Source organism: Spermophilus citellus (assembly GCF_964194105.1).
Source record: "Spermophilus citellus genome assembly, chromosome: 4".
NCBI lineage: Eukaryota > Metazoa > Chordata > Mammalia > Rodentia > Sciuridae > Spermophilus > Spermophilus citellus.
The window spans coordinates 30,833,376-30,858,095 of NC_138185.1; the positions used below are offsets into that span (position 1 = coordinate 30,833,376).

The following is a 24,720-nucleotide window of genomic DNA, read 5'->3' on the forward strand; positions in this document are numbered from 1 at the left end:
AGCAGGGCCCTGTGGCCCTGGCTGAAATTGAACCATCTGAGGCCAAATACGACAACTCACACTCTCTCCCTCACGCCACCTACTTCAGGGTTTTTATCTATTTCTATTACACAAGTAAAATAAATTCATTTTATTTTATTTTATTTTAAAAATATAAACAAACAGGAGCTGGGGTTGTGGCTCAGTAGTAGAGTGCTTGCTTAGCATGTGTGAGGCACTGGGTTCAATTTTGAGCACCATATATAAATAAATTAATAAAATTTTTTTAAAAAATAGACAAACAGAAAGATTAATATCCATGAAAGAAAAAATATTGTGTGATTCTACTTATATGGAGTGCCTAGGATAGGCTAATTCAAAAAGATAATAAGTAGAACAGAGGTTACCAGAAATTGGGGAGAAGACGGAGTAAAGGTACAGAGAGCTTCTGCTTGAGATAATGGGAAAGTTCTAGAAATGGATAGTGGGGATGGTCACGCAAGATTATGAATGTACTTAATGCCACTGAATTATATACTTAATAGAAAAAAAGGGTAAATTTTATGATATATACATACATATGCATATTTCCATAATAATGATAACATGTGAAAAAAAAAGATGGAAATAAAAATCTCCCCAAATTCGCCAGGCATGGTGCTGCGTGACTATAATCCCAGCGGCCTGGGAGGTTGAGGCAGGAGGATTGCAAGTTCAAAGCCAGCCTCAGCAATTTAGCAAGGAACTTAGCAATTCATCGAGACCCCGTCTCTAAATAAAATTAAATAAATAAATAAGTGAATGAATGGAGATGTGGTTAAGCACTCCTGAGTTCAACCAAAAAAATAAAAAAAATCTCCCCAGAATCCAACACCAAAAGATAATCAATGCTAACACTCTGCCATGGATCCTTCTAGACACACTCGTAAACAGATTATTTATTGTACCAAAATAAAATAAGACTAGGCATGGTGGCACACATGGTAGCACTAGGAAGCCTGAGGCAGGATGATTTGACTTTTTTTTTTTTTCTGGCACTGGGGATTGAACCCAGGGTTGCTTTGCCACTGAGCAATATCCCCAGTCTTTTTTATTTTTGATTTTGAGATAGTTTCCCTAAGTTGCTTACAGTCTCAGAAAGTTGCTAAAGCTGACCTTGAATTTATGATCCTCCTGTCTCCACCTCCTGAGTAGTTGAGATTACAGTCATGCACCACCAAGTCCAAACCCAGGATGATCCTTTGAGTTCAGGGATTCAAGATCAGCCTGAGCTGAGACCCTCATTTTAAAACACTACAAAACACCAAAAATAGTGCAATGTTTGGTGACCTGCTTCTTGGAAATATGTCTTATTTTCTCATATTTATACATATATAACTCTATGCTTTATTTTTGAAACTACACTGGTTTCCCAAAATACTGATATACTACAAACTCCACTTTTTATTGCTATTATCATCGTTGTTGTTATTATCATTATTATAAATATGCTACAAGGGCTGGAGTTGTGGCTCAGTGGCAGAGTGCTTGCCTTACATGTGTGAGGCACTGGGTTCAATCCTCAGCACCACATAAATGTAAATAAATTTTAAAAAAGTATTGTGTCCACCTACAACTAAAAAAAAACAATTAAAATAATAGATGTTGCAAGGGACATCCCCACACACTTGTCCAATTATATACTTCGGATAAGAATTCCTGCTGGTGGAATTGCTGAGTCAGGGATTCCCTTGAGAGGGTTTTCAGCAGAGCATTAAGAGAAAAACCATATCAGAGATGTTGAATTCTGTTTTATAAAAGTTTTTATCTCCCCATGAACTTTTCTTGGATTTCATGAAATTGTACAATGCTTCAGAAAGTTAGGGGCTGTCCTTTCCAAAGGAAACCAGCTCCTTCCTAACCCCCCTCCTCAGCCTTCTCTGGAGACATATATTTACTTCCCATGCCATAAAATAAAACTGGTATACAAAGAAGGCAGAATTACACAGAATTACACAGTTAATAACTACTGAATTACTTGTTCAACAGGAAAAAAAATCTAAGTTTGCCCAGTACTGGGTCCCCAATCAATGGTGGACACCACAAGCATGAACAAATTAATTTTTTTTGAGTTGGGCTCAGTGGCCCACACTTGTAATCCCAGCAACTTGGGAGGCTGAGGTAGGAGGATTGCAAGGTGAAGACCAGCCTCAGCAACTTAGATTCTATCTCAAAATAAAAAAGAAAATGGGCTAAGGACATAGCACAGTGGTAGAATGTCTCTGGATTCAATCCCCTGTATAGGAAGCAAAAAAAAAGAAAGAAAGAAAATAATTTTTGTTGTTGAAATATTGTTCTTATGGACAGAAGGACAATCCAATGAGCTTTCTAAAGAGATAAAGGGCTAGAAAGGATGTGTGAATCATCTGTCGTTTTCCTTGGAGATGGAAAACTAAGGCCAAAGAAAGACTCAGAATCAATATCTCAATAATCACTAAATGAACCCCAGAACTGGCTCACACAGTGGTTCAACTAGTTCAGAGCAGGGCTTAATTATAGTCCAAATATCAGATATTGAGTACAACTCTTTCATTTTTTTTTCCTGAAGTACTAGCATGAAAACCAGGGACCTCATGCGTGCTAGGCAGGAGTTTTACCACTGAGCTATATCCCCAGCCCTTTTTATTTTATTTTGAGAGAGTGTCTCCCTAAATTGCCAAAGCTGATCCTGAACTTGTGATCCTCCTGCCTCAGTCTCCTGAATGGCTCTTCCAGGCATGTACCACCACACCCTTGTGGTACCAGGGATTGAACTCAGAGGCACTTAATTACTGAGCCAAATCCCCAGCACCGCCCCCCCCCTTTTTTAAAAAACTTTTTAAAAAATTTTAGTTGTAGGTGGACACAATACCTTTATTTTATTTATTTATGTGGTGCTGAGGATCGAACCCAGTGCCTCACACATGCAAGGCAAGCACTCTACCACTGAGCCACAACCCCAGTCTCACAGCCCTTTTTTTTTTTGTATTTTATTTGGAGACAGGGTCTCACTGAGTTGCTTAGAGCCTTGCTAAGTTGCTGAGGCTAGCTTTGATCTCCCAAACCTCCTGCCTCAGCCTCCTGAGCCATTGGGATTATAGGTGTGCACCACCACGCCCTGCTAAATCTTATTCTCCTGTTTTCTGTGTTTAAAATTGGAAATTAGATCACTGGGATGGTCATGCCATGTTGGTAGCTTGAAATCAGTCATGATGGTTTTTTCTTTTTCTTTTTCTTTCTTTCTTTTTTCTTTTTTTTTTTTTTTTTTTTGTACTAGGGATTGAAACTAGAGGCATTTTATCACTGAGCTACATCCCCAGACCTCTTTTCTTTTTTATTTTTGGACCAGATCTCACTGGGTTGGTTAGGGTCTTGATAAATTGCTGAGTCTAGCCTCCAATTTGCAATCCTCCTGGCCTCAGCCTCACAAATCATTGGGATTACAGGCATGCACCACCACACCCAGTTCATGGTGGGAATATTTGCACCGTAGAAATTGGCAAACAGAACAAAGCAGCCTTCCTCTACCTGACCCTTTTGAGAGCCAGGTGTTAAATAAACATTTACTGTTACAATCTGGCTATGAAAACACTGAGCAGGTAACCTCAGTTTGCTATCTTCAAAGCATTATAACTTTCCATGTTGCACCATGCTATACGCTCTCAAATCCATCAACGCCCATTTCTTATTAATCAATGAACCAGCAAATATTTTCCTGAATGCTTGCCCTGTGCCAAGTCCCTGCCTAACCACATATGATAGTTCATTTGATTTTTATAATATCACTGTGATACAGTTACTATAATTTCCATCTTACAATGGAGGGAACTGAGACTTTAAATGAGTTCTTAACTGCAGACTATTGCCCATCTTAGGGTGGTTTCCCCAGAAGTAGAAATTGATACAAAGATTCAAGTGCAAGTGCAAAGTGGGTAGAGAAGTGAGCCAGGAAGGGGAAGATAGCCAATGAAGGGAACAAGTTACCACTAAGAGCAATTCAGTCCTTCTAGGAAACTTTAGAGATAGCGTAGACCATGTCCCAAAGTAATCCCAGGAGGTGAGGGAGCTGGAGTGTTTATACACCTTCTCCCCTCAGTCATTGGTTGAGGCCTAGGGAACATAAGCAGGACACTGACAGTATCTATTACATTACCCCAGATCTTGCAGCTAGAAAATGTTAGAATGCAAGTCAAGTTCCAAATTCGATTTTCATTCGCACTTATAGAAATGAGCAGTTACCAAACACAACTGAGTGCTGGCTCCATGTAAAACACCATGTTGATGAAATGAACCTACTTAACCAAGTTATTTTGGGTTGCTATATCCAAAGAAAACACAAGACATCTTTTTATTAATTTTCATCGAGAGAAGAAGGGGAAAAAAAGGTCCTTGTAAGTCACTGCCTTCTCCCTGGAATTAGCCAAATGCCCTTCCAGTTCTCCTTCTTCTGTGAGAGATTTCCCTCTGATTCAGCCACAGATGCCTTGGGCAGAAGTTCCAGAGCCTCAAACTATCGTCCCAAATGACTGATTACAGGCCTCAGAGTCTGCCATCCCAGGGATGATGGAAAATGACCCACTGGCGGCTCAGCCAGTTGAGTCTAAGGATGTCCTTGTTTATTACGCCTCCTGCCCCATCCACTAACCCCCACTGTCCCAAGGCCACATCCTCCATGGGAACCGACAAGCAGGCCAAATAAATGAAACCAACAATCACAGGTCTGTGGGAGTTTACCCCATCTTAAGGACTTTAAAAAAAAATTCTTCTGGAAGGAAGGGAGGTGTTTAAACAGACAGTGTCTCACTGGCATAAATAAATGGACAATGTTGTAAAAAGTGATAGGAGGGATGGGAGGTGGTAGGAGGAACTGCTACTCTAGCTTTATAAACTCAGCTGAAGCAGCTCTTTGCATCCATGACTTGAAGACCGAGACTGGACAGCTTGTTCCATTTCAAGCACACTGCTGAGATCTGCCCAGTTTTTCACTAGGGGAGAGAAGGAGGCTGGGTCAAGCTCTGGAATTGTTCTTTGTATCCTCAGTCTACCTCCCAGCCTCTCTTTAGGGACTCTCCGGGTAACCTGGCCCTGCTTCCACACCCCCAACCTCCAGGCAGTGAAGACATTTCCTGACAAGTATCCCAGCAAAGCCTGAGAGCCATAATCTGGCCCAGGTTCTTTTGTACTTTGATGACAGGTCCCTTTCTGGCAAGCCTCACAGTCCAGCTCTTTGAGGCAGCAGAGGTGCCAAGACGCTCCGCTCTGGGCACCTCTCCAGCCAACTTTCTCAGCCATTCCTAAGCGGCTCACACACTGAACTGCAGACAAGAAGCCTATCTCTGTGACACCAGGAAATAGATCAGGAAATAAAAGCTAAACCAGTAGGACATGTACCAGATGGCCCAAGGCATCTGAGAATGAGGAAGAGAGGTAAGAGATGGAAAATAATCATCTACCATACCCCACGCTGGCTGCAGTGTCATACAAACTGGGAAACAGACCTGAACCTCCTAAGAGAAGCCACCCAGAGACGCAGAGAGATGGACTGTGGAGCCCCAGGAGCAGAGGAAGCCTCAGGAAGGTAGGAATGATGCTGGCTGGACAGACACACTCACAGGGACAGCACATGCTCTAGCTCACCTGGCCAGCTGCACAGAGTGCGTCCCTACCTTCCCTGGGGAGGAAGCTTCAGTGGGGGACTTCAGATCCTCTGACCTCCTCTCAGCCTGGATCCTTGAAATTGCCCCTCATCATTCTAATGGGATTTCAACAGCTTAGAGAGTACTGAAGTGCTTGGGATAGGTCTAGGCTATACCCCAAGTTTTATCCTGTGTCTCCCCAATACATCACTTTGTTGTCCCATTTGTTAAAAAAAAAAGGAGTGGGTCTTGCCTTCCAGGCCCCCCAGCACAGGAGATCCCAAATTGTACCAGTCCACACCCCCAGGTGCCCAGGCAGGCTACATGCTCTGCCTCCATCTTCTCCCAGGGCAAAAACTACCCCTCTGTCCAAAACCCCACCTCTGCAAGTTCAGACACCATTCCATGCCCTCTTCCAGAGGGAGATTCCAGATGTCAGCCTGCCCTGTCCAAAGGAGAAAATAGAGCCCACATTCATGGCCCTAAGGCCAGGGAGGCTCTCTGATCCTAAACAGGCACCACTTAAGAGGACAAGACCTCAGTTCCCAGGATACAAGTTAAAAACAAAACAAAAACAAACAACAACAGCAAAACTGTTCTTAAACCCAATATATGTTTGCCTTGAGAGGTTTCTTTAACCCTCAGACAACCTGCAGATAAAGTACCCAGTAAGTAAATGTGGGTTGAAAAGTAAGATGGGTCAACCTCAGATCCCCATCCATAGGCTCCTGAAAGAAGAACTTGGACTCCCACCTGTTTAAATAGAATTGTGGTTACCAGTTCTTTCCTCCAATTGTGTCAGAACTAACTGGCAGGAATAAAATTTGCTCAGAGACAAATCGCTATTTGTGGTTCCATTCCTTCACACATTCATTCATCACATGGAAGGTACTTACTATAACCCTGGCCCGCTGCAGACTAGGACTCTGCTCTCCGGAGGAATGCGTTCTAGGCCCCTGGGTTCCAGATACCTGAGAATCAAAGTGTATGCAGCCCTAAGAAGCCTGGCTCTCAGCTTCTTAGTTATGGAGGTACAGAGGTGCTAATGGACAGTGCAGAGGCCACACATCATCCAGAAAAACAGAACTTTTGGTCTCCCTTTCAGGCCACCTCCACTCTCCGCTGTCCCCAGGGCTCTCTGGCTTAGAGCTGAGTGCACTATGAAATGCAGAAGTTGCCTAGGCCGCCCAAAGCACCTGCTCAGAAAGGACTCAAAGCTGGGTCCCCAGTGACCTCAGGCACTAGCTACCCAGGCGGCCGCGAGACCGCAAAGAGGAAGTACACCGAGGACCACAGGCCTCTGAGCTCCCAGCAGCAGTTCGGAAGGCAGAGAGAGCCATGTGCGCGCCGAGTCCCTGCGCTGGGAACCGGGATTAGCCTTTGGGGAACTTGTCCAGCTTCCAGGAAGGAACCAGAGGATTGGGGTCGGACACTCCCCAGGGCTGCTGGGCCTGCCCAGCTCTGCACCTGCTACCAGGCTCAACTTCACCAGGGAGTCCCAGAGACCCTGAGTCTGGGTTGGGGGCACTTTCCTGCCACCACCCTTGGCGCGGAGAGAAGGATGGACCCCCACCCCCCAAGGGTTAAAGGGGAGGAACTCAGAGCCACAACTTTCTTGGGGCGGAAGGCGGGTGGGCTGGGGCTGGGCGCCTACCAGGCCCTTGGGGCAGTTCTCACGCCTGGGCTCCCCCCATGGCTGGGGGAGAAGGAAGGAGACTGGGGGCAGGAGAAGACTGAGGGGCTGACCGGGACGGGACAGGGGCCACGGAGGAAAAACTTTGAGCGAGGTGGGGCGACGCGGGAAGGGGACCGCCCGGTGCCCCACACCTTGCGCCCAGCATCGGGCGCCCGTGCCTAGCTCCCAGCGCCCGGTGCCAGGTGCCTTGCCTGCGTCCCGGGCCAGCAGCATCCCGCGCGCGCCGCTGGGACCCAGGAGTTGCAAAGTGGGGGCGCCGCTGCCGGGGGCGGGGATGCTCCAGCCGCGCCTCTGCCAGCGACCGGCGGCCCAGCTCAGTCGGGCCGGGCGGCGGCGGAGGTGGCAGCGCTCTGGGGGGTCGGCCGCCTCGTCCTCCTTGCTCCCCTCCGCCCCTCCGCGCCCTCCTTCCCGTCCCTCCGCCTTTATCAGCCCTACCGGGTCTGACCGTCCTCTCTCCTCTTTCTCTCGCTCTCCATCACTCCCCCACCCTCTTCGCTCGCCTTTCTTCCTTCCCTCCTCTCCCGCCCTCCCTTCCCCTCTCTCCCCTCCAGAGGGCGGAGCTTCTCCCCTCCCTCTTAGACAATGCTGTGACTGCCCGTCCCCTTCCCCGCCCGCCGAGTCGGGGCTCGGGCTGCCAGGGCTTCTTCCGGGCTGGGGGAGGTGAGAAGGGGGTAAGTGTGCGGGGTGGGAAGATGAGCTCGCTACTCTCACCCCATCGCCGCTGCCGCCTCCAAGTGGGATGGAGACTTGGCTCCGGCTCCTCGGCTCGCCTGGCGCGGTGACAGCCACTCCCAGGGAGTAGTCACACTGCTCTACCGAGCCCACCTAGAGCGACCGGATTCCCCACGCAGGAGATGTGCCGTTTTACTTGGTTTGGTTTTTATCAACATCATCCCAGCTTATTCCCCCAAAGGGTTGGAGTTGGGCAGAGGCTAAACACGCCCTGTCGACTTGGCGGGCTGGCAGACGTGACAGCAATGTGAAGGAGGACAAGTTTCTTTGTCCATCTTTCACCTCCCCCTCTTCTCCATCCCTGGACCTTCGGGGACTTCCAGTGTCCAGGAGGAGGTCCTCAAACACCCCAGCTACGGGTTCTCTACCCTCCTTTCAGATTTCTCCCCCCACCCCCACCCCGCATACATACCTCCACCCTGCAGAAAGGTCCCAGCCAAAGGGGAAGGGAGCATAACGATTAATGGTGGCCAGTTCCCCAATTTACAGCCCGATCAGCTCATCCTGCTTGGAAGCCAAACATTCCTTATTGAATTCATTGTTTGGATCTTGGAATGTGTCTCCCTTAGAAACAATGTTATAAATGGTGATCTGCTTCCCAGGCCAGCCACAAAAGTCTGTTGAACCCAAAATGCAGTTGCAGGGCCTTACGGAGAACTGTCAGCTACCCTGAACAAGAAGGCCACTGATTAGCTTTTTCTATTGAAAATAAATAAATAAATATGCTTTTTTTTTTCTCCTTGAGCTAGAAAACATAAACCTTTCCCATTAATGTTCCCTCTTTGAAGCCACTATTCTGTTAAGCTTCTTTCTTTTGCAGGTAACAGGAGGACCCTCAGGGAATGTATTCTGAGGACGTGGGAGTTTCTCAGGTCAGAAACTGTTGGGAGAGCTCAGTAAGAGGAGATGCAGAGCTGGAAGGCTTCCAGTAACCCTGGATAAACCTTCTCCAAGGGGTTCTTTCTTCTCTTCTAGAGTGATCTTTTCTGCTCTGCAGACACATGACCAAAAGTAGTCATGACTTCTATAACTAGGGCTTGGTGCAGGGCTACTCAAGAAAGCAGCCACATGCTGCTAGAATCCCTTAGTCTCCCTGGAAAGTAGCTCACAGGCTTACCTTGAATCAGGTGACCATCCTATGACCCATCCCCTGAGCCACGTGTAGGCTCCCTTGTCCCATGTCCCATCAAGTACATTGACCCTAGAATTTGTTTAAAACCAAACCCATTTCTCTCTAATTATATTCTCCATCATGGTAAATACATTGATTGATGATTGATTGATTGATTGAAGACACTATTCATCAGTTTCCCTTAGAAGCCACAAGAGAAAAAGGAAAAGTCTGTCTACCTTCAAGAAAAGATAGGGACAATACATCTGGGATAAAGATATTTTGAAAATATTGCATTAATATTGCATTAAAGTCCACCCTTGAGGGCTGGGGATGTGGCTTAGTAGAAAAACACTTACCTAGCATGTGTGATGCTCTGGGTTCCATTCTCAGTACTAGAAAAAAAAAACAACCATGTTTTCTTATAGGTTTCCACCCTCATACCCAAAATGGTATAGGGAAGCAGCAGGTGAGCCTTCCAGAAGGAATTCTTCAATAAAAATAAAGAAAAGTGCTGGGGATGTAGCTCAGTGATAGAGCATTTACCTACCATGCATGAAGTGCTGGGTTTGATCTCCAAAAACGCCAAAAAACACAATGAAAGACACACTGGAGCCACAGATGTGATTTTAAACTTACTTACTTTCTTTCTTTCTTTTCTTTTTTTTTTTTGGTACTAGGGATTGAACTCAGGGCCACTTAACCACTGAGCCACATCCCCAGCCCTATTTTGTATTTTATTTAGAGAGAGAGGGTCTCACTGAGTTGCTTGGGCATCGCTAAATTGCTGAGGCTGACTTTGAACTCTCAGTCCTGCTCCTGGATTACTGGGATGTCACTGCATCCAGCTTGATTTTAAACTTTTTAATAATCACATTAAAAATGGTAAAAATAAACAGGTGAAATTAATTTTAATAATTTTTTTATTTAACCCAGTATACCCAAAGTATTGTTGTTTCAACATGTAATCTATGTTTTATTATTCATGAGATATTTTACATTCTATTTTCATACTTGAGCAGAAATTAAGTATATATTTATACTTCTACACACCTCAATTCAGATTTAAATTTTCATTAAAAATATTCAAATTGCAGTTATATAAAACTAGTTGTAGATCCCTATAACCAAGTTGTTCCAAACATACTTAAATGGTTCCCAGCAATTGAATTGAGTATCAGTGTATAAATTTTAATTTTAGATATGAATAAATAAGCTTAGAAGTCAGTTCCCAGGGGCACTGGACATATTCCAAGTACTCAATAGCCACATGTGACAAGTGGCTTCCACAGGGACAGCACAGGCCCAGAGAGTAAGAATTCACTGACACATCTACAAAAGAAGATCCAGTCAGTCATAGAGAAATAAGGAAGTCTAAGCAAATCTGTTCCTGGGACCCCACCATACCTGGATATGCCAGGCACACAGCAGGGTGGGCTGGCTGGAGATTTGTTTGCTTCGGAGGTTAAAAAATAATAATAATAATAAGCCCCTCTTGGAAGGTCACCTCACTCTGAGGGAAGTAGAAAACAAGTTTGGCCCAGTAAAGCCATGAAAGAGAGTTGAAGTGGTCCCAAACTGGACCCATAGAAGGGGACTCCTGGGAAGACCGAAGGGGTTCTGAGTTACAAAGGACTGTTTTGTGCTCCTCAGGGATACTGAGAGGCTCAAGTAGCCATCTTTGGGGATCACCCTGTGAGAAACACTTAAGGGACTAACATGCCACCATTCAGCTTCTCTGTTTCAAGGGCTTGGTAGGTCAACAAGAATACCCAGAAAGGGGTAGAATGATTGCCCAAATGGTCACAATTACTCCCCTCCCGGCCTGCATACTCTTTGCAATGAGACTTTGCAGTTCCTCCAGTTTCTCCACCTGGAATGTGGGTTGACACTGTGACTTGCCAATAGAACACAGCAGATACTGTATTGTGCCTTTCCAAAGCCTGGGCATCAAGCAAGAAGCCCTATAGTCTTCTACTCTGTCTATTGGAACTTTGTCTCTACCGTGTTCACAAACCTTGGGCTAGCCCACTGGAAGATGGGAGACCACACAGTAAAAGGCCAAGTCAGCTGAGTTGTTCCAGCCAAAACCCTAGGTGTGAGAGAGTCCAACCAAAATCAGTAATTCCCTCTCCAGCTGCCTGGGTTTGATTGTGTCCCCGAAAAGTTCACTCTTTGGAAGCTTAATTCCTCCATGTGGCAGTGCTGTGTGGAGGTGGTCAGGTCATGGGAGCTGAGCCCTCATGAATGGATTCAGGCCTTTCTCTGATGACTTAGTTCTTGCTCTCAAAGGACCTAATTAGTTACCTTGAGAGTGGCTTGTTATAAAACAAGTTTATCCCTTGTGTTCTGTCTCTTTGTCTCTTTTGAATGCACCTGCTTGCCCTACCATTCTTTACCACAAGTTGAAGCAGCACATGATCCTCACCAGATGTGGTCAATCAATCTCGGACTTTGCAGCATCCAGAATCATAAGGCAAAAGGAACCTCTTCTCTCTCTCTCTCTCTCTCTCTCTCTCTCTCTCTCTCTCTCCTCTCTCTCTTCACAAATTACCTAATCTCAGGTATTCTGTTATAGCAAACAGAAAATGGAGTAAGACACTAACCCAGAACTGACCACAGACGGCTGAGAGAGCCCATCTGGGTTCAGTCCAAATACCCAATAAAAGCACAACTAAACAGGTTGCCATTGTAAGCTACTAGAATTTGGGGCGGCTTGTTTTATAGCAATTGCTAACTGCTAAAGGACTTAACAGGTCCTGTGGTCATGGCTGATGTGACTGGGGTATCAAATGGACCAAGCCTGGAGGCCCTGGATTTGTTCATGAGCTTGTGAGGTACCTCTGGGAACTCCCCTGTCCTGCCTGCCTGTGTCCCTGAACCATCCAAAGCAGCAGAGAGGTGTTTTCAAATGGCTTAAGTGTGAATGAGCTGGTGACATTTAGATTTATAGCTGTTAATATGACTCTACTTTATTTTCTCAAGCTGGAGAGACCCAGGGAAATCTGAGTAACAAAGATGTTTGTCAGTAACTTCTACAAGTTTTTCTTTCATGGGAAAGAACTATCTTAATTAAAAGAGTCCACTTTATCTACCATGAAGAAATTTCCATGGTATCTAAAATATTTATATGGGACAGTGTCTGGATCCATTCTTGGAGATGGCAAGGGTATACTTAAATCTTTTGCAAAGCCCCAGACAGAAAACTTACCAGATGTTCCCTCCTGAAGTTAAAACACAAACAAAGGGTGATAAGAAGGAAAAAGGAAAGCAAAGAATCCAAAGCACATGATCTAGACTTACTCCTTGCCACCAAATATGTCTCTTTTCACAAAAAGTATTTGCTAGTGAGCCTCAAGGCCACTCCCTCTCTCTCTCTCTCTCTCTCTCTCTCTCTCAGAAGCCATCCTGCTAAACAAATTGCTTATGAGTAGTCTGGTAACTGAACTGTTTCAAATTAGATGGAATACTTCATAGAATTTTCCTAGGAATCTATTCAAGTTTCCTTTACCCCAGGGTTACATTCCACCAAAGATCCTTTCCCATTTTTGGAAGGAAATATCAGTTTCTTGATGTGAATCCATATATACCATCATAATAAATATTGAGTGTCCACTTAAAAAGAATCATAAAGCCCCAAACAGTATTAGGTAGCATCTTGTCCAGAAATATATTTGGTGGGTTCAAAGATTGGAACTTAAGAGAAATCAAGTCACCATAGCATTTGGTTGCAAGAAACAGAAGCCATTTGAACGAGCTTAAGTAAAGAGAGATTCATTTTAAAGAACTAAGGTTCTCTGGCAGAGCCCACAGGAAGGAAGTGAGCCAGGTCCAAGATGGGTCATGACTGCAACCTGGAGAGTCTTCTCTCCCCTTCTCTTTCCTTGTTGCTCCCTGATTCTTGTATTACCTTCTCTTTCCTGCTCCAAGTTATGCCCCGATGGCGGCCTTCCTTGACATGCACTACAACGTCTACATTGTTGAAGCAGCTGTCATCAACTCACTTGACCTCTGGTGCCATCAGCAGTAGCCAGGAAGGAAGTGGGGACCAGGATGTGGTATGGGTCCATGTTCTCAGAAGGTGAGGGGCAGGCAGCTCATATGGCCTGTTCATCTCTCCCTTGTTGGTGCTTATACCCAGGTTTGTGGCCAGGCTTGAGGGCTCCTCTCCACCTGCCTCTGGCCCTGAGCATCCCTAAGTGATCCTAGATGGGGGGGGTGTCTCTGATTCACACCTTTTTGGGGGGTGTGGGGATACCAGCGATTGAATTCAGGGGCACTCAACCACTGAGCCCTTTTTTGTATTTTATTTAGAGACAGAGTCTCACTGAGTCGCCTAGAGCCTCAGTAAGTTGCTGAAGCTGGCTTTGAACTCGTGATCCTCCTATCTCAGCCTCCCAAGCCTCTGGGACTACAGGCATGCTGATTCATGCCTTTTCTTTCTCCACATATTTTCCCAAGTATTTTCCTTCTCCTGAGATGTTCTTACCTCCTCTCCCTGCTGACAAAGCTAAGGGTGGTCTTTCCTCGGCCATGGTAACTTTTTCAGTGCCCTCTGCTCTTCAGCCTCTCAATTTAAACATATAATCTAAGTTTAAAAAAAAAAATCACCAAACATACCACCCAATACATCCCCTGAGTTCCTTGGTTCAACTAGAACTGTTCCCAAAGCCCTCATTTTGGAGCTGCTCCTCACGCCGACTCATCTTCCAAAACTTGGCCCAAGTGCCACCTCTCCTGGGGACCAGGCCCATTTGGGACCTAGCCCCCTCCCTGACCAGCCTTTCCTCACTTACCACCCCCCCAACCACCACTTCCTCAGCCTTGTCGCCATCTCCACATGCAGCACAGTGAGCACCTCCTCCAGTCTACCAGCCAAGAAGCAGGATGGCGATTTATTTACCAGTTCATCTCCTTCTCACCTGCCGCCCTGAGAACAGTGAACACAGAAGAAATGAATCTAGCCGTTGTGTTGGGTACTCACAGTGTGGCAGAGGAGAGTATAAATAGGTTATACAGGATATGTATAACTGCCATTCAAATCTCATCACGGTACCAGCATTAACTCATTAATGCTCATCCACCTAAGAGGTGGCATGATTATCATTCTCACTTTAGACACAAGGAAACTGAAGCACAGAGTAGTTAGGTAACTTGCCCAGGATCACAGCCAGAAGGGACCAGAACTGGGATGCGAATCCCTGAATCCATCTCTAGTCTCTCTCCCAACTTCTGTGCTTTCTGCCCCCGCCCTGTGCAGCCAGGTCCAGTGGAGGTATGATACCCAGACTGCTAGCCTCAACCAACACCTGAAACCATTCGGGGAACCTGGGGCTGGAGGTTGGCATAAGTCCTAGGGTGAGGGAGAGAGAGTCAGGGTTATTACTTCCTTGCAATTTTCCCAGGGTTTGGCATAGGAAGCAGCAGAAACCTCACCACAGAGCCCCTGGGGTGACAGTTCAATGCCCACCAAGCTGTGAGGCCAGCACAAGTTGGCCTTAGTGTACGACCCTCACTCCCATTTCTTCCCCTCTACTCACCCCCCTTTTTTTCTTTGATTATGATGTGGAAGGCTCCCTCATTCACCAATTCATTCAGCAAACATGTAACGGGCATCTGACATGACAGAACTCCTGTTAATCATTATAGTGTGATGAGAGAAGTAAATATGTATTACCCTAGTGAAATAATATATCGACGTGTTCACAGATCTCCCCCACGCACACACACACACACACACATCTGAGTTGTTGAGCTTTTCCCTGAGCCAGAGAGAGACTACTTGCCAACACTCGAGAAAGGCTTTGTCTTCACTGGATAAAAATTGTGACCAATGATTTTCTCCTGAATTCAATAACATAATGAAAGCAAAAAAATAAATAAAAAGTTAAGTACACAAGAAAAGATAAATACACAAGAAAAATAATACAATGGAAACAAAGGACAACTATAAACTGCTGCCAGGGCTCAGGAAAAAAAGTAAGACAGAAAAATAAACCATCACTGAAGTGAAAAGACCCAATAAAGGAGAAAACACTGAAGAAAATTTAGAGAGGACCATGGTAGGTCCTTCGGAAAAAATGAACACAGCAACATGGAGAATAACAAGAATTCTAAAAGGCAGAAGATGAAATAATAAGTGTGGGAAATCTAACATGTATAATTGGCATTCAAATGTATAAATTAAGAAAAATTTCCTCAATCAAACAATTTGATTTTATAGTTAAAAGAGCATACTATATTGAGAAATGGATATAGTCTGTTTTTCTTTTTTAGTTTTTTACCAGAATGTTCCATGGGGTATGCTTTATTAGTCAGCTTGCCATCACTGTAACAAAATATCTGAGATAATCAACTCATAAGGAGGAAAAGTTTATTTTGGCTCATGGTTTCAGACCATGGTCACTTGGTCCTGTTTCTTTTGGGTCTTATCAAGGGTCATAGTGGGGAGGGTACAGTGGAGCAAGCTGTTTACCTTACCACAGCCAGGAAATGAAAGAAAGAGAAAAGGAAGGGACTAGGGTCCCACTGTCCCCTTTGAGGTCATGCCACTAATGATCCAAATTCCTCCCACCAGATTCCAATTCTTAAGATTTCTATCACCTTTCAATAGTGCCACGCTGGGGACTAAGTCTTTAACACAGAGACCTCTGGGGAGCATTCTAGATCCAAACTAGAGCATCTGAGGACAGAGATTTTTATCCTTTTACATCAATGCTATGCTCTTCATGCTTAAATCATGCCTGGTACCTGGGAGGCCCCAATAAGCATTTGACAAATTAATAACTAAAGAAACAAGCCAACTGACACCAATATATCCTATCAATGTTACCATATTTCAAAATAAGTATTCTTTGATTACTCAGAAGAAAGGTCAAATTACCCATTTAAAAAGAAAGAAAGAAAGAAAAAGCCTAACTAGAAATTTCAGCCCAGTAATGCCAAAGCTAGAGTATAAAAAGTTAGTCTTGTCCTTTTTATGCTACCATGATGTTCTCAAGAAAGAAAATAGGATCTCGGAACTTTATATCAACTCAAACCCTAAGCCAACCATAAATCATGCAATTAAAAAAAAACACCTCAGTTATATTGAAAAAAAATATTTAAAAAAACAAGTTTGGTAAACAAAGAAAGAAACCGGTAAATGCACCCATAGGGAGCACTGAATACATTTAGTTTGAGATTTAATTTAAAACAACTATTGCAATTCTGGTTACAAAACGAAACATAAATGTTATAAACCATTATGGTGTAGAAGCTAAAAAAGAAATGAAAGTAAGAATTTGTTAAGTGTCCTGATCTCCTCATGTTTTAATGGAAGGGAATGAGAAGTTTTGTTTAAAGTAGGTGGCCCAACTAGTAGAGAAATAAACGAATTCAAGGTTATGCAAGCATCCAGTAGTTAGAGGGAGGCACCCACATCTTTGGTGGTCTTGGGACTCAAGCAGATGATGAAGATGAAGAGCAGACTGCAAAGTGCTCCACTGTCTTGGACAAAGAAGATTTGTCTCCTACAAACAGAGTGTCCCTGTGGAGAAATAAAATACTGGAACTAATAATAGCAATAAGCAACCAAAACAGAGGGGAGAATAGAAGGGGGAGGAAATGGAAGCAAAACGATTTGGTCCTTGATTGTAGTGGACCTTAAATTCCTTATGTCCAAAGAGGATAATAGAGGATTAAATAAAGAGTATAAAAAGATGAGGACTCCTTTGTACTATTTGGCTTGTTTCAATATACATATATTAATTAATATACATATATAATATACAATATGCCTATATTAATCAATCAAAAAATAATTAAAATGAAAAGAAGAACAGCCGGGCACAGTGGTGCATGCCTGTAACAGCAGCTCCGGAGGCTGAGGCAGGAGGATCACAAGTTCAAAGCCAGCCTCAGCAATGGCAAGGTGCTAAGCAACTCAGTGAGACCCTGTCTCTAAAGAAAATACAAAATAGGGCTGGGGATATGGATCAGTGGGTGAGGGCCCCTGAGTTCAATCCCTGTTTAGCTCCACCACCCCCCTCCCCCCAAAAAAAGAAGAGTCTATGGGGTAGGGAGGGGAGAGAAAAGGTGGGAAGAAGCAAGCTGGGAGGGAAGCCAGTCAGCTGGGTGCTGATGGGTGTCTAGAATGCTACCTTCTCTATAGGTTAATCCAGAAGGGTGGGAATGAGCAATGAGACCCTCTAATTTCAAGCTGGGGTGGGATCTGAAAGTAGAAAAGTGTACCCACTTCCCATCAGTCTCCTGAAGCAACATGGTATCCATGGCATGTGGCCACTTAGGGCATCCTCAGCAGTGATGGACCAGACCCAGAGAGCTTCTGCAGGATGCAGGGAGCTGTGGGAAAGGAGCCAACGTTTCCCCCACCCCAGAGAAGGCCCTGGAAGCCAGAAGGGAGGAAGCTGGGGGTTCCAAGTACATCTCACAGTTGGGATAAGAGGACCCACAAAGAGATCATGTTTAAGCCATGCTAGAGATGACATGAGGCTCAGACATCTTGGGGGAGCCAGGGTGGAAGATGCTGTACCCAGAACAAGCATGCCACCTGCCCAGGGCTAGATTTCCCCACTCACCCCCCAATATTGCCAAGATGTTACATAAGCCCACTGCTCCCACCAAAATGGAGATGAGACTTGGAGGGTGGGGCAAGCAGAATTCACTGATTTTTCACCTGAAATGAATGAGTTTACCAGAAATCGACCCTCCATGTTTTTTTGTTACTAACTGAACGGAAATTCAAAATAGAGGCTAATTTTTTTTTTAACTAAAAAGTTTCTTCTAAGCAAAATAAACAATCTGTGAGGTGAATAGAGAGCCTACATCTTGGGAGCAAATCTTTACCCCTCACACATCAGATAGAGCACTAATCTGCAGGGTATTTTAAAGAGCTCAAAAAGCTAAACACCAAAAAAACAAATAACCCAATCAATAAATGGGCCAAGGAACTGAACAGACACTTCTCAGAAGAGGATATACAATCAATCAACAAATAAATGAAAAAATGTTCATCATCGCTAGCGATTAGAGAAATGCAAATCAAAATTACACTAAGATTTCATCTCACTCCAGTTAGAATGGCAGCTATTAAAATACAAACAACAATAAGTGTTGGGCGAGGGATGTGGGGAAAAAGGTACACTCATACATTGCTGGTGTGACGGCAAATTGGCGCGGCCAATATGGAAAGCAGTATGGAGATTTCTTGGAAAATTGGGAATGGAACCACCATTTGACCCAGCTGTCCCTCTCTTCGGTCTACATCCAAAGGACTCAAAAACAGCATACTATAGGGACACAGCCACATCAATGTTTATAGCAGCACAATTCACAATAGCTAAACTGTGGAACCAACCTAGATTCCCTTCAATAGATGAATGAATAAAAAAAATGTGGCATATATACACAATGGAATATTACTCAACAATAAAAGAGAATAAAATCATGACATTTGCAGGTAAATGGATGGAGTTAGAGAAGATGATGTTAAGGGAAGTTAGCCAATCCCAAAAAACCAAATGCCAAATGTTTTCTCTGATATAAGGAGGCTGATTCATAGTGGGGTAGGGAGAGAGAGCATGGGAGGAATAGAAGAACTCTAGATAGGGCTGAGGGGTGGGAGGGGAAGGGTGGGGGCATGGGGTTAGAAATGATGGTGGAATGTGATGGACATTATTATCCAAAGCACATGCATGAAGACATGAATTGGTGTCAACATACTTTGTATACAACCAGAGATATGAAAAATTGTGCTCCATATGTGTAATAAGAATTGTAATGCATTCCGCTGTCATATATAAATAAAAATTAATTAAAAAATTAATCTCCAAATCAGTGGCTATCTGGGGACTGTTCTTCTCATGGTAATGTCTGAGGTGCAAAAGAGCAAAATGAGTACAATGTGATTTAAAAATCTTTTAATTAAAAAAAAAGAATTCCATATGGTCATACATCAATGTATTTGACCTTGTATGAGAATACAAGATAATTGTTTTAGATCTTTCCTACTCAGAATATGGTCCAGGGGGCAGCAGCAGCAGCATCACCCAGAAGTCAGTGATAAATTCAGAACCAGACCTCAGGCTGTGTTAAATTGTAATAAGATGACCAGGTGCTGCATGCAAGTCGGCGGAGACCTCAACTATAATACAGTGGCATATAATACCTGGCAGCACCTAGGAAGATATATATAAGGTGTCTAAGTGGTGACCTTGAGAAGGAGGTGACATCTGGTTTGAGTCTTAAGGGTTAGCAGGAGTTCCTGAGATGGGGCAGGACAATGCAGGCAGAGGTAGTAGCAAGTTCAAAGCCATGAAAAGCCTGGCTCAGTCAGAGATCGGTGTGTGGTCCATTGTGACTGGAACAAAAGGTGGGAAATGAGAGGTGTTTTATGTTCCCCTTATGCAGCCAAGAAACAAAACTCCAGATGAGCGGAGTTCCCGGTTTCCTGTGGCGCTTCAGGGACACAGTGCACCTTCCCCTGTGTGTGAACCTGGTTCAAACTGCAGAGCTGGCTGGGGAGCAAAGCCACCTCCTCTCACAGGGAGATGCAGACCCTTCTGAGAGGAGCCAGCTGGGGAAGTTTCTTGGAGGACACATGTGCTTCCTGGGCCAAGAACCTCAGCAAGGAGCCAAGGAAGGAGGGGGGGCGGGGTTGGTGCAGCCAGCGAGGCAGCCCGTGAGCGCCTCTTCCAGTCTGTCCTGAGATGCTGATCCTCTGCCCAGAGCTGGCCACACCTCTGCAGTTGCAAAGCCAACTTCCTAAGTTGTACTGCTTTGAGACCTTGACAGCCTCTCCTCCCTGTCCCTGGCCCACCAACTCTCCACTCTGCACAGAGATGAACGCACGTGTTCTCACACACCCTACCTCATCACTTTGCTATGGAGACTTCCCTTCGCCTTCCTGCTGTGCCCTGATTGAGAACAGGCCCCAATCACCCAGCCCTTCCAACAAGCTTAACCTCTTCTTCTCCAACCCCAGCCACCAGGGAGGAGTGGGAAGGAGGGTCTTAAGCAGTTAAGTGACCCAATGAGAATGTAATTGCCAACGCTCAGTCAAAGGGCTCTTGCTCTGTGGGAAGAAGTTAGTGTCCAGGTAAAGCAGGGAGGGTGTGAAGAGATGGGCACTGGATCTGGAGGAGGAGAGAGGGGCCAGGTCTGGTCTTGTGGGCTGTGGTAAGGAGTTTGGGGTTTCATTCATATTGCAATGGGCTGCCCTTGCATAACGGACTTGCTATAGAGCTGAGACCTCACGCCCTTGTGGGAGAAGCTGGTGAGGTAACTTCTATAAGAAGACCATTGGGAGCTCAGAAGAAAGTCACAGGGGAAGTGATGAAGAAATCTACGGAAGGCTGTTGCTTGTGTGTGCGGTGGTAAGCCTGAGTCAGCAAGGGAGGCCTGGGAAGAAAAGGTGGACACAAAGTGAGGGAAAGCAAGGATGGACGGAAACTCAGGGAGGGACACCAAAACCCGAGAGGACACACTGGAACACGTGTCTTTCCCACAGCTGGGAGTGACTTGCAGGAGATGCTAATGCACTAAGACTCACAGCTGCATGTGGAGGCAATCCAGGGTGAGAAAGAGCAGCAGTTGGCCTAACTGGCCTCGCACTAAAGAAGCCAGGCAGTAGCAGCTGGGGGATAGGGACAGATGCAGCTGTGGTTGGTGGCACCTGGATCCTGCACTTATCTTCCAAGTGCTGCTGCTGCTGCTGCTGCTGCTGCTTTGTGTCTTTTTTTTTAAGAATGTGCACAAGTTTCTCTCGTGAACAACTTTGACTTGGACCTGCAGAGGGAAGAGAACTCCAGGAAATGTGATTCCAGCTTAAGCTGACTGATACAGAAGAAGCGACCCCAGAGTCCAAGAAGAGACCCAGGGGGAGCCTAAGTTGAGAGCTCTAATTCTGGTTTTGTTTAATATTACAAAGGCACTCAGATCAATGACTTTGTACTAGTTTCTGAATGCTGTTTTGAGAAACTGCATTTATAAGAGTGTGATGGCATTCAATGACTTTGCTCTTAATTTTTTTTTTTTTTTTGCATTCCATCTTTTACTCGATAAGTGTGTTTACCTTCTGCTTTTCATGTTGAGGTCTATACACTTAAGCCTTCTAATAACTGTATTAAAAGTACTTTAACTGGGGCCAGAGATGGAGCTCAGTGGTAGAGTGCTTTCCTAGTATGCATGAGGCTCTGGAATTGATCCTCAGCACCACAACCACAAAGTGCTTTAATTGATCTTAAAAAAAAATTACAGTAGAATGCCATAGATTTATTTGAGGTAGGAAAGGATTACGATTAGAACATGTAAACTGGCTGAGGAGTTATTATGGAAGTTGAGGAAAAAAATTGTGGTTTACTTGGAATCTAGAGTTACATCAGTCAGGGGTTGCCATGATATTCCTTTTTTAAAAACAGCCCTAAAGCTCAGTGTTTAAAATGATGTTCATTGGTGGGGAGCAGTTGGGACAGTTCTGCTTCCTGCTGCAGTTCTGCTTTGCCTGTCTCTCATAATCCCCAAATCAGTGGCTCTCTGGGGACTGTTCTTCTCATGGTGATGTCTGAGGTGCAAGAGAGCAAGTCCTACCCAAGCACATTTCGTGTCTTTGTGACGTCCCATTGGCTGAAGTAAGTCACATGTCCAAGCTCAAAGTCAAGGTTTATAGAAGTATACCCTACCTGCAGAGGGAGGAATTGCAAAATCACATGGCAAAGAGTGTGGATTCAGGGTGGGTCAAGAATTGAGAAAAGGGATGCAATCTATTACAAGAGGTAGCAGTGTGTGTTAGTCAGCCTTCTGTCAGTATAACAAATTCCCGAGATACGTCAGCATAAAGGAGAAAAGGTTTGTTTACTTTGGCTCACAGTTTCAGAGATTTTAGTCCATGGTCAGCTAGTCTATTGTTTGGGGGCCTGTGGTTATGCAGAGCATCATGGTGGAAACACATGGTTGAACAAAGCTGCTCATCTCATGGAAGGAAGTGAAAGAGAAGAAGAGGAGGGGCTGGGATCCTAATATCACTTTCAAGGACACTCGCCCAATGACCTAACTTCCTTCCATTAGGCCTCACCTTCTAAAGGTTCCATCACCTCCTAATAGCACCATTGACTGAGGACCAAGACATTCGGCGATGTCTTGGGACATAGGAGACATTCTAGATCCAAAATATAGCCCAGTGGATGTGCAGAGAGGAGGACAGACTAAGGAGGCGGTTGCAAGGCAGAACTCCCCGGCTTTGGTGATAGACAGATGTGTAAGATGGCAGACAGAGAGGAACTGCAAGTGACAGCCAGGTTTTCAGTGAGGGTGTTGTGGCTGGAAGAGAAGGATCTCTGGTGAAGAGGGGAGGTGATGTCTTCAGTTGGAGAGGATCCATGGTTACTTCAGGTAAGCAGGAGGCTTTGGGGCTGGAAACTCAGACATGAGGTCTGGGTAAAGTTTAGAATTTCTAGTCACCAGCTTGTCAGTGCCCTCCAGAGGGCTTTGAGTAGCAGTAACCCATTATATCACAGGAGATCTATCTCCTTTCCCCAACCCACACCTTGACATGGACCCCTAAAGACAAAAGACCCACGTGACTAAGTTCAAGGGGCACCACACTGCCACATGAAAGAACAGTTCTCACTCAAATTTGGAGAGCTCAGAGGACATAACTCTACAGAGAAAGTTTGTGTTGTTTTGAGAAAATTATCTGTAAAAGCTTCAGAGTAATGTGCAACCTCCCAGGCCTCTACCCCTAAGAGGGAACACCTGTGAAAATTGGTGATAACTGTGGTGGGTGTCATAGTTTGGGGTCTCTCAAATGAAGACAGTGAGGCACAGATTAAAGTGCAAGTTGCTAAGGTGAACAGTGGGTGTGGAGCGGGAAGGGGCAGTAAATGACCCCAACACTCACATATGGAGCAGGTTACCACCATGGGCAACTGGGCTCCATCCAGCAATCCCACTTCTAGGGATGGATTTTATCTTGTTTAAACTTATAGGCAACAATGTTTTTTTGTGGCTCTATGTGATGATCAAAAAAACTGGGAATAAAATATCCCTGAACTCTGAATAAACTACGATAAATCCACAGAAAGCGATATTATAAAACCAGCATGAATAAAATCAAGAGTGATGCCAGCTAAATTATTTCCACAAGTTATCACTGAGTGTTCCATTCAAGGTACAGAAAAGTATGTCTATATTTTCACTTTATGGTTTAGATATGTCCCCCAAAAGCTCATGTATAAGACCATAATCAGTGGATTAATTAATCTACCAATGTAAATTAACTGGGTAGTGTAGATGTGACTAGAGTTAATATGTCACTGGGGTGTACCTTTGGGGTTTATATTTTGTCCCTGGTGAGCAGAGCTCTGCTTCCTGTCATGTCCTGAACTATTTCCTGTTGCCATGGCCTTCCACCATTATGTTCTGCCTCACCTTGGGCCCTATGGAGTCGGCTGTCCGTGGACTGAACCTCCGAAACCATGAGCCAAAATGAAGTTTTCCTCCCCTACATTGTTCTTGTCAGGTCATTTGGTCACAGCGACATACACACACAGTGTGTGTGTGTGTGTGTGTGTGTGTACAAGTAGAATAGCTAGACAGATAGATGTTTACATGGTTATATGAACACAGAGAAATATATGAATGATACAAAGAAGGTTGCTAACATGTATTACTACAGCAATCAGAAGCTGGGCAGGAGAGGGAAACGGAAGAGGAAAAGCAAGTAAACAGAGAAGATGAATAAAAGGCTGAACTGAAAAGAAACCCATGGGCATAGGGTCTTGTTCATAAGATTGCATCTCCACGCACAAAATGTTAGAGAATGCAGGATAGGTCTCTCTCTTCCCATTTGTAGGAATGCCCAAGCTGCATTCCTAAAGGGAAAAAGCCAAGTTACACAATGCATATGCTACAGTTCTATTTCAGGAAAACAAACAGGCAAGCCTGGCCCTTGTATATGTGCCTTATGATGGTGTCAGGTATGTTAAACAAGGAGAACACAGTGAAAGGACACACCTGGTGGAAGTAATGGGTTACTCTGAGGGTGGTTTGGGTGCAGAAGAATAGTAGTTTTCACATCTTTTTTTTTTCTCAGAGAGAGAATTTTTTAATATTTATTTTTTAGTTTTCGGTGGACACAACATCTTTATTTTATTTGTATGTGGTGCTGAGGATTGAACCCAGTGCCCCGCACATACCAGGCAAGTGCGCTACCGCTTGAGCCACATCCCCAGCCCAAGTTTTCACATCTTTATATTGATTCCAGTGGTTCATGGCCCCTAGCCAGGCCAGTTTGTGCAGCTAAAGCACACACACCATGACAGTGGCTCTATAAAGCTATTGATGTATGCCTGGAAAGGAACTGAGGAGGAATGGAATCGAATTTATTGAGGATCTATATTTTAACCTCTCTACTCCTTTCTACAACTATTATTTCCATTTTATAGAGAAGAAAACAGAAGACCAAAGTTCAAGTTGCATGCTCCAAGGAGCTCGGATGGTCAATTGTGAGGTTGAACGCTATGAACTGCTAGTCTAATTTCAAATTACTT

General features: G+C 44.6%; 2 protein-coding genes across 3 annotated transcripts in view; both read right to left on the reverse strand.

The window, feature by feature from the left end:
* Positions 1-7,808, reverse strand: part of RASSF2 (Ras association domain family member 2) — a 45,900-nt gene extending 38,092 nt beyond the window's left edge. Inside the window, exon 1 of the mRNA XM_081289309.1 lies at positions 7,765-7,808. The gene's annotated coding sequence lies outside the window, so the exon portion shown is untranslated. The remainder of the gene's footprint in view (positions 1-7,764) is intronic.
* SLC23A2 (solute carrier family 23 member 2) overlaps positions 1-24,720 on the reverse strand; it is a 155,759-nt gene that overhangs the window by 14,033 nt on the left and 117,006 nt on the right. The window contains exon 17 of one of the 2 annotated variants that reach the window (XM_081289304.1): positions 16,669-16,700. The exons of the other annotated variant lie outside the window; for it this stretch is intronic. Coding sequence (XP_081145430.1) covers positions 16,684-16,700 — 17 coding nt within the window. The 3' untranslated portion in view covers positions 16,669-16,683. Of the gene's footprint in view, positions 1-16,668; positions 16,701-24,720 lie in introns of those variants that run through there. 2 annotated transcript variants of the gene reach the window in all.